General features: G+C 39.4%; 1 protein-coding gene across 2 annotated transcripts in view; it reads left to right on the top strand.

Moving 5' to 3' along the window:
• LOC145339010 (FERM domain-containing protein 4B-like) overlaps positions 1-13,715 on the top strand; it is a 317,833-nt gene extending 304,118 nt beyond the window's left edge. For both annotated transcript variants that reach the window (XM_080183444.1, XM_080183436.1), the window contains exons 20-23: positions 1,250-1,420; positions 3,132-3,922; positions 5,796-5,919; positions 11,236-13,715. In XM_080183444.1, the coding sequence (XP_080039570.1) occupies positions 1,250-1,420; positions 3,132-3,922; positions 5,796-5,919; positions 11,236-11,356 (1,207 nt within the window). In that variant the 3' untranslated portion in view covers positions 11,357-13,715. The remainder of the gene's footprint in view (positions 1-1,249; positions 1,421-3,131; positions 3,923-5,795; positions 5,920-11,235) is intronic.
• Positions 13,716-15,196: the final 1,481 nt, after the last annotated feature.

Here is a 15,196-nt window from a genome sequence, read left to right as displayed (position 1 = left end):
TGGACATCATCCATCTTGGATAATGTTGTTACATCAGCTAATATCCAGTCCCAGGACACAATTTGAATATTTATAATGAATTGAAAGCTTGTACCCAGAACGTCTGCCTTATCCTCTCTGACCTCTTTTAACAGCCAAGCATATCTCCCTCCAGAGCCCCAGAGACTTATCCACCTGGAGCTCTGCTCACTTTGTCAAAACAAGTGGTTTTTTTTTCACTGTTATCTCTTCTAATTTTATCTTCCTTGGCTATCTGTACATTTTCCTTACCAGCAGAACTAGTAAAATCAAGTGGAAAATATTTTTTGTAATATCTCCATATTCCTCAATCCTTTATAATTATACTCCCTCCTCATTCCAAAGTAGCCCTACTCACTTAGGCTTTTTGTATGCTTATAAAAAGCTTTTCTATTTTTCTCATGTTTTTCACATTCCCATTTAGCCTTCTAATCTCTCTTTTCACCTCCCTATTCTATTGTGCTCGTTATCAATGATGTTATTGGCCTCAAGTTTTATCTCGCCTCCCTTTCTAAGTTTTACTTTAGCTTTGATCTGGTTTTAGCCATGGGAATGTGTTCTTTGATGCACTCCCTTTTTTGCCTTGTCAAAATGTATTTCTTTTGTAATTCATGCATCTCATATTCAATGAGTGCCCACTGCTGATCCATCAACCTGTTTTAAAGTTTATTTGCCCTGTTAGTTTGAACCAGATCCCTTTTTGTCTCATTGAAGTTTGCATTTTTCCAGTCCAGTGCCTTATCTTGACTTTGATAGCTATTTCCCAGTTATGCTCTAGTCTGTTATTTGCCCCACTTCATTTCCCGGAGGTCAATCAAGAAATGGTTCTGTAATGGTTCTATCCTTGTTAGATGAGAAACATACTGATCTCAGAAGCAGTCATTTGCGCTTATTGTTGATTAATTTGATTAAGTTGGTGCATTTTTGGTTTGTTAATAGATGAAATGGCTGGCAATTGGAGCAGCAAGAGGACACTAAGCTGCTTCTAAGCGAGCTTCTGAAGCTAAAGTTCTTCCCCTGGATGTAGGTTAAATTTGCCAGTTGGTTTATTTCTGCCACTTGAGCTAAAAAGCCATCCATTTCCTTAACATTTGGTTGGAAAAAAATAGTCACGTCAGGTTTTTATTTCTGCTCTCGTAACGACATTCGATGTTCTTGCCGTTAGGATTATCAAAAAAATGACTGTCAAAGTGACTACTCCAACTAATTTGAAACCTGGAATGTATTACAGATACAGCAGTAATGAAGGTTACTACCTGCAGGACGTTATGCATGGCCCAAGAGAACTGAGTTCAACACATAGCAGCCCTTACAGAACACATGGGAGACAATGCCATGGAGGAAGAAGTATGCCAGCTACCCCAGTTTTGACTCGTAATGCTTACAGCAGCAGTCAATTACGGTATGTTCTTGAAGTTATTGAAAGTGCTCTGAAAACTGGCATCCATAGTATAACTGACTTGACTGAATTCGTTGAAGAAACAGAAGGCATTGACGCAGGTAGCACAATTGATGTTGTTTAAACGGCCTTTCAAAAGACATTTGATGAATTACCACAATAGACGTATTGGCAAAATTGAAATCCATTGGACTAAAGGAGCAGTAATAGCTTGGGTATGAAATGTGCTAAGGGACGGGACACAGGACGCAGGGAGTAGTGGCATTTTCTGATGGGAAGGGAGTATATAGTGATGCCCCGGGAGATTTGATGTTAGGATCACTGCTCATTTTGATGTTTGTGTTAATAATACTGAGCCGGGTATACAGGACAAATATTCCTGTAGCGGACACAAAACTAAAAACAATGAGGAGGGCAATATGGACTTCAGGAGGACATAGATTGGTGAAATGGGCAGTCACGTGCGAATAAAATTTAATGCAGAGAAGTGTGACATGATGCATTTTGGTAGGAAATGAAGAGGTCCAATATGAACCAAATGGTACACTTTTAAAGGAGGTAACAGGAATGGAGAGACCCGAAGATTTATAAACAAGAATCTTTGAACATGTCAGCACAAATTGAAACGGCTGACGAGAACACCTCTGGGATATTTGAATATTTTAATGATGAAAAGATGTACACAAGGTAGACTAGCTGGAATATATGTACAATCTCAGGCAGTGCACTCTAGGAACGATATCAAAGTCTTGAAAGAGTTGCAGAAGAGGTTTATCAACACGGCATAGGATTGTGTGACTTTAGTTGCATAGAGAGACTGGAAAAATTGGAGCTTCTCTCATTACAGAATAGAAGGAAAAAGGGAGATTAAACAGAGCTGCTGACAATCATGAATAAATGTTGGGAGAATGTTTCCATTGGCAATAAACATTGGCACCAGAGATACCAATAATTGGCAAAATAACCAGAGATGACGTGAGAATATTTTTCACATTAAGTTGTATGATCCGCAGTCTAGTACCTGAAAGGAGGGGTGAAAACAGATTCAGTAATAACTTCCAAAAAGACATTGGTTAAGCAGGAGGATATGGAGAAAGGGCAGGGTGTGTGGGACCAATTGGATAACTGTTAAGTATTGGACACAATGGACAAGAGGGCGGCTTTTTGCATCGTATCGTTCTATTAAATTCTATGCATCAATTATATTGAAGAGATGTGTAAAGTGCCAGTACATCTGTCAATTTATTTTTCTGGACTTTGTTTCTACATAGTTTGCAATGTCATTAACTGTTTCCTGATTATAATCACTTTGGTATTAATTCATTATTAGAACGGAGTTGAGGAGGAACTTCTTCACTCAAAGGGTGGTGAATCTCTGGAATTCTCTGCCCGTTGAAGTGGTGGAGGCTGCCTCGCTAAATATTTTTAAGATGCGGGTTGATGGGTTTTTGATAAGAGAGGGGATTAAGGGTTATGGGGAGAAAGCGGGAAAGTGGAACTGAGCAGCGACAGATCAGCCATGATCTTATTGAATGGCGGGGCAGGCTCGAAGGGCTAGATGGCCTACTCCTGCTCCTATTTCTTATGTTCTTATATGTGTAAATTTTGGAAAATATAGATTTCAGCATTCCATACAAATCATTTCACTGTGACACTTCAAAGGTTTGAAATATAAATTGTATTAGATCCTTTCACTTGTTTTTGTTACATGCAGACCTGAGATTTCCCCAAATCATTTCAGACAGCGCAGCGGCAGCTTGGAATCCCAATCTCATCTCCTGGATGAAGGTACAAATGAGAGGACAGTATTCCCCCTCACGGCAGCCCAAAGGAGTTGCAGTACAGAGCTGCTGGATGATGGGTCATCCTACACCAGTCAATCCAGTGCAGAGTACTATGGCACACCAAGTAAACCTCCCCAGTACTACAACACCATGACAATGGGTTGCCGGTCAAGAGAAAGACGAAGACACAAGAAACCGAATATTTCCTCAGCGGCTTCAGGAAGCATGCCTAATTTAGCACCAAAAGATGGAAGGAATGGGGTTTATCAGAATTCTTATGCCCAGCCTTCATCTGACTATTATATTCCAGGATATCCACCGTACAGTGACTATGAGCCTTATGGATATACATTTGAAAATGACACTGAAGGTCACTATAACGTTAAAGCCCCATACAGATCATCACATTCTTACAATGCTGAACATTATCGAGATTACAATCGCTTTTACCCAGGTGATAGTGATAGTTTGTCTCAAAACCCATATGCAACGCTAAGAAATGTCCGTAGGAGAGGTGCAAAAAGTGAACAAATAACCAAAAACATCCAGAAGGCCTTGGTTGCAGAAAGTTTGCGTGGCTGGTATGAGCGTGCCTCAACTCACAAGGATTATGGCCTGCAGGCAGGCTTAGACTCTGACAGAGGCTCACAGCAAAGTCTTGGATTTGCTTATATGCATGGCCCATTTTCTCCAACCAGTAGAGCTACATCTTTCACATCAGGTATGTGAAAGTTCCACACCTGTAGGCTGGATATTATCATTTGTAAGTCAAAAGAATTTTGCTGACATTTAGTGATGCAGGTCTAATATATTTACCACCTGGAGGCTACTTAAGGGCCTCACCCTACAGACGCTGGTATTGAACTGGGGCCAAACCATAAGGTCAACCTGTTGGTAAACATTGATGGGAATGTCTGAGCTGTAGTCAGGGAGCAGTGTCCTCTGATTTCTTTTTTTTGTTTATATCCAATTCAATCCAATCAAAGTCCAATTCAAAGTCTCAGCAAGTGAAACATTCCAGATGCAAGTTGACAAGACAGGTTTCCCACTTCCTCTCTTGGGCTTCATCGACATGATCCAAGCTGATTTGAAGAAACACTGCACTTCCTCCCAGGCTTGATCTCGTTGCATCTTGGCCAAAGGCCTAGATGCCACTTTAAGAGATTGTTTCAAATGAGGCCTCTGTGTAACCTCATGACTTCAACGAAGTGCAGGATGCCAAAACTACACTCGATCTTAGCCAAAAGGCCAAGCAGTGTCCTCAGCACAAAGGAGGGAACCATCATCTGAAACAGACACGTTTGGAAAGTCACAACCCATACACTGCCAGCCCTTGATAATGACAGTCTCCTCACCCCCAACTCATCCCTCATTGTTTTACCTACCTTGCGAAGGCCACCCTAACTGGCCCTGGCAATCCTACCCCATTCACCTTGGTCCAGGGTTCCAACGATCTTCCTTCCACTTAGGCCCGGCACAGTACTAGCAGTGACCACCATTCCCAGTGATGGCCTATAGACTGCTCCACTGGGACTTAATCCCATCAGGCTCCCGAGAACTGGCTGCCACAGGGTTGTCACCTGCTGTCCAACTGGTGGACAGGACCACCGCCACGACCGTTAAATTCCTTCCTTTGTCTTTTTACGAACACAAATATACAAAAATGTGGTTTCAGCACCGTGGATGGTGTCCATGTTATAAAATTAAAACTTGGTGAGAAAAATAATTTCATGTAGCAAATTCCATTAGAAATTTGATTTGACCTGAAGCAGCTTTATACAAGTTCACTCAGTAATTCCGAAAGCAGTACTACAGGAAAGGGATTTTAAAAGAATGGCTTGTTGGTTCCATCTTTTAACCTTTGCCTGGATGATATTTTAAGAAATTTTCGTTTTGGATTTTGAGTTCTATTCTATTGTACAATAGTTCATGTCCAATTTATTGGGCAAATATTAGTGTCGCTGTGACCTTAAACTAGCAAGAACAGAACTAAAAGTGACAATACCAAGATGAAAATAAGATTAACAAACTTCTTATTTAACTTCCCACTCTTTCACATTGTTGCATTGTTACTCATAGAGGAGGAAATGAGTTGTTCTTACACTGATGGAGAAATCCTTGCTTCAATTATAAGGTGAAAAGTCTGACGTGCTCAGAAATTTGGTTTAGGATAGTTGTGGCTAGATGATGTGTTCTAACCTAAATAAATTATTACCTTAAACATTCCTTGTTATGATGTAAACCGCAATTCAGTAAGTTTCAGTTGCATAATATAGATCAGACGAGATAGAAGTGTTGTACAGAGGTAGACCTGTTTTTGATGGTAAACCAGAGAGACAATATTAGGGACAGATTGGGAATTGCATGTTATGTAAATCTGATGTGAATTTGAATGCTTGTAAAGGTAGAAAATGATTGGGTGACTTGAACTTCTCTGGTATTAGGTGAACTGTGATACCAAGTGGTGTGATTATGTTTAGGCGCAGTCAATCACTAAGTGAATCAGCTACTTAGAACTCAAAAGAACTTGGCACATTAGTGGTTAGTGTATTGCTGCAGTGCTTCTTAAATTGCATTTTCTTTTTAAATCCCAGTCTCTTCAGCAACAAGTACAGGAACTTGGCGGAGCCAGATGACTGTCGGCCTTCAGGACTATGATCATATACCTTACACAAGTTCATTCAGTAACTCCTACAGCAATAATACACTACATAGCAGGTGAGTATCAGTAACAGCTGCAGAAAGCTTAGCTTCTTAAAACTGAAACTGTTTCAAATATAATCTTTGCAGGATGGAAGTGTTTCTTTTACCACTATAGATTTCTCAAACTGTGATCCTATTTCCAGAAATTATACTACCAATTTTAATGGGTGATTTCCTATGTATTCATTTTAGGTATACTCCTGCAGCATTTTATTTTTAAACCATGGGTACTCGTTAAGGAGGGGGAAGAAGTGTAAACCATGAAGGAAAAAGAATGCATCAGATGTAAAACATGCAGATTTACATGGAATATTGCCGTGATCACAAGTTTTAATGATTAGCATTTCTCCAACCCATCCACAAAATTAGTTCTATGTGAAGAGAGGACCTAATTAAGTTTTATTGCCATTTGTTACTGAAGGGCAGAGTAGATTCCTCCTTAAACCTGGGGACCATTCTAAGTAACTTCATCAAGTTTTTAGAAAAATCTCGTGGAGAGAGTGCTTTGTTAAAAGCCTTCACCTGTATGATAGACATAAACGTGGACAGCACGGTGGCAAAGTGGTTAGCACTGCTGTCTCACAGCGCCAGGGAACCGGGTTCAATTCCGGCCTCGGGTCATTGTCTGTGTGGAGTTTGCACATTCTTCCCGTGTCTGTGTGGGCTTCTTCCGGTTATTCCGGTTTCTGCCTACAGTTCAAAGATGTGCGGGTTATGTTGATTGGCCTTGCTAAATTGTCGGGGGATTTGCAGGGTAAATATGTGGGGTTATGGGAATAGGGCCTGGGTAGAATTGTGGTTGGTGCAGACTCAGTGGGCCAAATGGTCTCCTTCTGCACTATGAAATTGTGGCATTCAAGAAAACTGCTCCTGCTGATATGAATTGGTTAAATACTATTTTGCTGAATGGATAGACATCAGATTTTGAATTATATATGGGTTAAATTATTCTTTCGATACCTATTCTGCTTAGGCCCACCTAAACTTTCTGCCTTCATTTCCATCAGTCCCTTCTTTTACAGCGAAGTACTTGGCCTTTGCTCAGTGCTTCCCTCATAGCTTGGATTAGTAATGCAGCAGTGTGAAGGATTGAACTGTATATGTGGTGATGGGCCTTGAGACAGAAAATGGCCATGTACGTGAGGTACCATCGGGCCAGTGGTGCCGGTGATACTGTACGCTTGTTTAAATTAATGCTTTCAAGAGAGGAGGAAAAGAAATGAGGAAAATAGTCTCGAGATTCACTTCTTACTTTGCTTGTCGGTCATTTTCTTGTAGGCGTAGCTCCTTCCAGTCTCTTGATGATCCTTTTTCTACTGAGTACCACCATTTCCCTGCTGTTGGCACTGATCCTACCAGACACTCATCTGCCTCCTCCTCTTCCTCTTCCTCCTCCTCTTTTTCATCCACTTCATCCACTTCCACTTTTCCTTACAAAGAAAAGGAGTGTTTCACTAAGTGTACTGACTGCAGCCAACATCGTATCTACAGAAATGAGATATTCATTAAATACTCATACGCAAAATGTAGTCAGCGGTAGTAAGTATCCTCAAGTGTTTGTGTGTGTGATGGTTGGTGACTCTTGGTGTTTTTGCTTGTTAACCAGGCTTGACGTTAGCTGAGCTGCTTACTATGTTTCTTTGAATGTGACGTTTAATATTTAAGAAAAATAACCTTAATGTTGCTTTACTGCTTCAACAAAAACTGCTGGATTCTAAGCAAAACTAAAGATCGAAGATTCCTCCTAAGCACCATTGCAATTGAATTCCAAATGTTTCTACCTTTGTGATGTCCACATCTGCATATAAATACAGCAAAGCAAATTGGAGGTTTCAAATTCTGCTTCATATTAAATTATTTATCCCTTCGTGCTAAATTATTGGTGTGTGATTTGGCAGCAAGGTCTTCTCTGGTGATTGCCAACATTAAATTTTTAAAAGTGTCGCCTAACAGATTTTCCTTTATTTCTCTCCCCGTATTCCAGTCCGTAAAGGCACTATTCATTCGTACATGTTTAGTCTAGCGAAAGGGAAAAGCAATAGACCTGAGGATTGGGGGCAGTTTAAAATTCAGCAAAGACAGACAAAGGGATTGCTGAAGAAGGGGAAAACAGAGTACTGAAGTAAGATCGCGGGAAACATAAAAACTGATTGTAAACATTTCTATAGGTATGTAAAGAGAAAAAGATGAACATAAACAAATATAGGCCCCTTACAGTCAGAAACAGGGGAATTCAGAATGGGCAACAAAAAAATGGCTGAGGAACTAAATTTGTACTTTATTCATCGCTTCTGTTTTCACAAGAGACTTACCAGAAGTTCTGAGAAACACGAGTTTTAGTGAGGAACTGAAGGAAATCAGTACTGGTAGAGAAATTATTTCGGGGATATTGATGGGATTGAAAGTAGACAAATCTCCAGGGCCTGATAATCTTCATCCCAGAATCCTTAATGAAATGGACCAAGAAATAATAGATCCATTGGTGGTCATTTTCCAAAATTCTTTGGACTATGGAATGGTTCCTACAGATTGAAGGGTAGCTAATGTAAGCCTGCTATTCAAAAAGGGATGTAGAGAGAAAACAGGGAACTGTAGACCAATGATCCAGACATCGGTACTGGGGAAGTTGCTGGAGTCCATTATCAAGGATATCATAACACAATATTTGGAAAGCAGTGGTATAAGCAGATAAAGTCAGCATGGATTTACAAAAGGGAAATCATGCTTGACCAATGTACTGGAATTCTTTGAGAATGTAACTGGTAGAGTTGACTAGGGAAAACCAGTAAATGTGGTTTATTTAGACTTTCAGAAGGCTTTCGACGAGGTCTCACTGTATAAAGTTGAAGCACGTGGGTTTGCCGGTAATATCTTGAGAGGGAAGGAAAGCTGGTTAGCAAACAGGAGGTAAAGCGTTGGAATAAATGGGTCTTTTTCTGATTGGCAGGCAGTGAGTGACTAGTTGGGTACCGCAAGGATCTATACTAGGACCCCAACTATTCACATTATATATTAATGAATTGGATGAGGGAACTAAATGTATTATCTTCAGATTTGCAGATGATACAGAGTTGGGTGGGAGGGTGAGCTGTGAGGAGGGTGCAAAGATGCTTCAGCATGATTTGGATAAGCTAAGTGAGTGAGCATAAACATGCCAGATGCATTATAATGTGGATAAGTGTGAGATAGCAAAAATAGGATGGCAGATTATTACGGGTATAAATTGAAAGAAGTGGATACTCGGTGAGACCTTTGCGACCTTGTGCATCTATCACTGAAAGATAAGCGCGGAGGTACAGCAGGCACTAAAGAAGACAATTGGTATTTTGGCCTTCATAGAAAGGGGATTTGAGTATAGGAATAAGGGTGTTTTACTGCAAGTCTATAGGGCATTGGTGAGAACACACCTGGAGTATTGTGCACAGTTTTAGTATCCTTATCTGAGGAAGGATGTTCTTGCTGCAGCAAAGGTTTACCAGGCTGATTTTTGGGATGGCAGTACTGTCATATGAGAGACTAAATCAGTTGAATTATATTCTTTGGATTTTAAGAGTGAAGGGGGATCTCATAGAAACTTATGAAATTCTAACAGAATTAGACAGACTAGATTCAGAAAGAATATTCCTATTGTGGGGGAGTCCAGAACTAGGGGCATAGTTTGAGAATAAGGGTAAACCTTTTAGGATTGAGGTGGGGAGAAATTTCATCACACAGATGATGATGAATGCATGGAATTCACTACTATAAATGAGTTGAGGCTACAATGTTGCATGATTTCAGGAAGGGATTCGATATAGTTCTTGGAATCAAGGAATATGGGGGGAAAGTGGGATCACGGTATTGAATTTAATAATCAGGCATGATAAAAATCATGGAATCCCTACAGTGCAAGAAGGCAAGTCTGCACGAACAACAATCCCACCAGGCCCTAGCCCCGTAACCTTATTTATTTACACTGCTAATTCTCCGACATGACACTCCACTCCACAAAAGAGCAGTTTAGCATGGCCGATCCAGCTAACCTGGAGTGTGGGAGGACGCTGGAGCATCCGGAAGAAACCCACACTGACACAGGGAGAATGTGCAAACTCCACACACACAGTGACCCACTGAATGGCAAAGCAGGCTTGAAGAGCTGAATGGCCTACTCCCAGTGCTGGATTTAGACTTGGTGAGGCCCTAAGCTATATAAAGCTTGGAGGCCCCTTGTTAAAAAGTTACACCAAAAGCTCTCACAAAGGTGCGTACCAAAACAGGACCTTGGGTCACCACAAAAAAAATTGAAAACATAATTGTGCTTTCTGAAATTTTGTGAGGCCCTAAGCTGTAGCTTGTTTAGCTCATGCCTAAATCCGGCACTGCTCCTGCTTCTATTTTCTATGTATGTTTAAGATTCATTGGAGCAATACCAGCAGCATTAGTCAGCTTGGGAAGAAAATGAATCATTAATGGCCTGTACCACTAAAATGGCTTTTGCAATCACCAACAATTACTCAATCCTTTAAAAATTAACAGAGACTGAAAAAGACACCAAGCAACGCAGCATACCTTTGAGCTGCTGCTCATAAATGAGAGTCAAATGTTGTAAGTGGCTGCAGGCAATTTGTAAAGACTCAAAATGATGGGTTTTTAGATTAAAACAGACACAGATATTTAACTATATTATCCAGTTTGTAAATCTGAGCTTTCCTTAATTAAAATATGCAATATCCTGAAGCGGTAAAAGATAATTTTAACTCGCCTCCATCTGAATTTGAAGGTTCCCTGACTTTATGGATGTTTATCTTCCTGTATCAGTCAAATTATTTTTTTGCCAGAAATTCAAGAAATTAGTTTCAACACATCTTGCACCTGGAATGCCAGTAATGACTAATGGAGAATTATGGTAATGTCAGTATTAGTCATTTCTGACAGAACTATTAATAGGGTCATTCTGATAATGGCATTTCAGCCCACCCACAGTTCCAGATTTGTTTATAGTTATCTTAATGCTTGGAGGAGTTTGAGAGGTTAAAGTCCCATTTAAGAACTAAATAATTCACAAATGCTTGTTGCAGCAAACAAATATAGATAAAAGAATAAAGCTTCAATTTTTTGTTGATAATAGATGCAGACTATCCCAGTGTCCTGGGCAGATAGGCTTTGAACTATATTCCTGTGACCTTCAGCCAATAGACTTGACTTGATTGAGTCAAGTACATTTTTTTAATAAAAACTAAAATTTGCAAATCGTGATTAATGTTGTGTTGATTCTTTTAAATTGCACTGTTGTTTTCAGAAGTGCAGTTATTGCGGTCCTCCTTCTAACTTTGCTTTCAAACTATTTGCCAGACCTTATCCAGAACGAACGTACTCAGATGGTGGAGACACGAGCCAGCTGGAAGATGACTTGTATGCTGATGAGCAGGTGTTGCTATGGCATGAAGATTCTAAACCTGGGACTCTGGTTTAAGTGACTGTTGGTTGACTTTCAGCCTTCATTGTTCAGTATATGGATAAATTACTCTGTGTGCCTTGCATCTTTCTCAAATCTATTCGAAATGGTTTATTTCTACAAAATGAGAATCATTCTTGGAATATTTTAGCGCTTGCCGAAGCTCCTGTACCTGAATGCTGGGAAGTTCATCCTGGTCAACGTGTGCAGAACAAGGGAAGGCTTAAATTCCACAGGTCACAGTTCAGTAAAGGTTTGCTTTAAATTGATAGCCATGCATTCTAAAGGAGGAAATAAAACCTTTTTTAAGTGGATTACCTTGTGTTTGAATGGAAGGATGGCACTTGGGAATTTTTTTTAAAACTGTGAATGCACTTTTCAAAGACTGAGTTGATGAAAGTAGATGCTCTTCATTGTTCAGTGAACTTGGAGTAAAAGGAACTATGCTTTTTGCATAGATATAAAAGATGGAAGGACAAAGCAGGGTAGTGAGTAACTTATGCTTTGGAAGTCTAAGAGTACTTTATATATTACAAAATGAAGGATGCCATGTATTTTGATGGCAAGGAACTGGCGACTCTGATTACTTGAATAGAGTTTAGTGGGCTTATGAGTTTTTAAAAAATGAATAGTTGGAATTAAGACCAGAAAGAGGTAAGAAATGCATTTTGTTAGAGGTTTTTAATGATCTAGCTAGAAGAAGCACAAATAATTTATGTATTCATGTTTTTACAAACACTTTGGTAATTTAGCCTAACAGTAGTGCTTTGAAATTGATTTTTAATTTGTGGGGGAAGAGAATTATTGGATCAGTTAAGGCTAATGGCAATCATTAGTGGACCATATTGAAAGCCACATGTAACATCATGAAAATATGCATCAAAGATATCTGAATCACAACATATATCAAAGAAAAGCACATGGTTTGAGAGACAAAAACAAATGCAAAAATACCTTACTAAATAAAAACTAAAAGCACAGTTCTAATTGTTATGGCTGTCAAGGTAATAGCACAAACTAGTTAAAACTGTTCAGTTTATTGGCCCTACCTGAATTCTGAGATCTTGGCTAGCAAGTATTGATGCAATTCCTACAACTCAGGTACAAACTGTTCTTCTGATCCATCTACCTTTGGAAACAAGTTAATAAATCTTACCTGAGATATTTTTGACCATGATCCATATAAATTGTTGAAAGCAGCATGACGAGCTCTGCCAAGACTCACCAGGTAAATGGACTAGAGGGTCATTACTGAGGCATGCGGACCCAAGAAGCTCTTTCATTCAACCTCTTAATCTGTGGGAAGTTAGTTGGCCTCTGCCTGGGAATGAATGGGTTTACAAGAATGTCAGTCCCCATCCCAGAAGGAAGAAGGTGAGAGACCACCCATAGTTCAGACTCCTGAGATTTGACAGTGACTTATTCTGGAATGCATAAAGGTAAAATACTTACAGGTATGAGTTTCCAGTTACTTACCCCACCATTAAATAGCCTGCCAACATTCATTGTCTATGTACATGTCAAAGAGTAGGTACTAGGAGCCAGGAGTGCCAGTAGCAATGGAAGTGTAACCCAAGTATGAGTCACCACTTTCAGAAAAGGGGAGTAAACCTTCAAAGTAGTTGGCTCTTTGCCCTTCATATGCTGACTGCCATTCAGGTTACGGTTACCATGGTGTGGTTTAAAAGGATTGGTTTTAAAATTCATCTCAAAAGAACAGTGCAAAAAAAAATGTGGAAACAAGATAGAAAACCTCCAAACGGGATTTCTTTTGCAGCCGACAGAATGAACCTGCAAACAAAATGTTTCCTTTTTTTTAAAAAAAAAAGTGCTCATGAGGCTCACGCTACCTCACTATTTCCTTGGAAAATGCATATGATCGCCAGTTGGGACCCAGGGATGTTTTTATTATGGCATTTACAATAATATGTGAATTTTACAAGTTGGTGTGATGAAGATCTGGCAATTTTGTTCCAAGTTCTAACTGGTGAATGTGTGATTCCCATGCTGGAATCCAAGGAAAGGTGCTGTCATTTTTTTTTACAAGGGGAAGAAAACGTTACAATTGTGTTTATTATGTAAAGTTTCTGAGTGACACTTTTTGTGAACATTTTTATTATTTTTCCAAAGCATGTAATATATATAGTAAACTAATTTGGTAAGCTGGTTCTTAGTCATTTTTTTATTCCGTGAGGAAAAAAGTTTCAATTCATGTGGAAATTTTGGAAACAAAGCTTTTAACTTATTCTTTTGCATATTTGTACAGCTTTACCCAGAGAAAAACTTTTGTGTATGCCTTTACATAATACTCCTGTCTTCCTTCCTACTATAAAAATGTGCTTTAAAACAGGAGATAAATAAATAAAGCATATGTATCCTTCTGTGTGTATTTTTTGTAGTTCTAATTAGTTCTATAGCCAGTGTTCAAATATCTTTTTGTCAATAAATCAATCCCCCCCAGATTTTCCTGACATTTTTAATTGTTTTATGTATATATTGGTATAAACGTGAATCTGTTTGTAGTCAGGGATTTTAATCCAGATTTGTACTGTGCTACCAATTTAACGTTAAATTGGATTACCTTTTCTGGCAGCTTTGTCTGTTTTCATGGCTGTTTTTCATTCCTTTTGCTCTCCTAGTTTCAGTTCTGTTCTTGTCCTTTCTGCTTCTTTCTGATTCTCTCTGTGGAGTGATTGTCCCTTTAAGGGCAGTACAGTAGAAGGAGGCTTGAGACACCAATTGGGACCGAGTGGGTAATCACTCAAGGGGTAATCAAGGGGTGAAGTCCTGTCTTAGGCAGAAGACACTTCGAAGACATGTAAGGACCGATGCAGCCAGTGGGTTGTTTCAAGGCAGGCTAGAGGTTGCCAGCCTCTGTACAATCTCTCCTTGTTAATAAATACCTTTTGTGTTCCTGACAATGTCTGTAGCATGCATCTTTATACTGTCATTCCCTCTTTTGAATTCAAGCCTTAATGTTTAGATCCTGAGATAAAGCATCCCATGGTGCAATAAAATGATCGGCATGATTTTCAGAAAACACTCTGTCAGGTTTTCCTTTTATGGCATCTGTATTCCCAGTGGACATTCTATAAAATATGGTAATTGAAATAGAGGAGAGCATTTCTTCTTTGAAAAATTAATTTCTGATCAAATGTGGAGGTTCAATAGTTGAATCTTACTTAAAAAGTACTTGCCCATTCCATGAGGTTATGTTAATGTTCTGGGATTTCTCTTTTAAATGCCATGATTTTTCTTACTAGAATGTAGGTATTATGAATTAAACAAGTAGCACTCCAGTATCTCTGACAAGTGACTAGTCCTCGATGTGTGAGTCGATACAGTCGGTGTTAATGGTGCTGTTTTCACTTGGGTCACTGGATAATTAGCAGAATTTGAAACCATGGCTGACTTTTCTTCACCTTCCTTTCACCTTGCTGCATTGACGTCATTTGTAGATTGCCAGCTGCTATTGAGAACAACAAACTCAAGAGACGCTGGGAATCAAACTTTGGACCTGTGACCTCCTTATAGCTTAGTGTAAACATTGGGTGGTATCTTTGCCCACAGGGTCTTTCTGGCAGTTGCACAGATTGGTAATTAACACATTGGTTATTTTAATCTTTAATATATTACAAGAACAGACATGTTGAAAATAAGATCCTTTCCAGCATTGTATTTTCCAGGCTAATTTTCGGCCTCCCCCACCCCCCCCCCCCCCCCCCATTTAAAATTAAAAAATATTTGAAAACAGAGCATGAACCTACACTGACTTAATATTTTAGAGCCATTTTCCCTATGTTTTCCATCATGCCTAATTGCAGTACAACAAACAGATTCTTGTGCCAAATCATCACT

Source organism: Carcharhinus amblyrhynchos, chromosome 3, assembly GCF_965287045.1.
Source record: "Carcharhinus amblyrhynchos chromosome 3, sCarAmb.v2.hapA, whole genome shotgun sequence".
NCBI lineage: Eukaryota > Metazoa > Chordata > Chondrichthyes > Carcharhiniformes > Carcharhinidae > Carcharhinus > Carcharhinus amblyrhynchos.
Note: the sequence above shows the minus strand (reverse complement) of the source record. Positions and strands in the feature narration are given on the sequence as shown.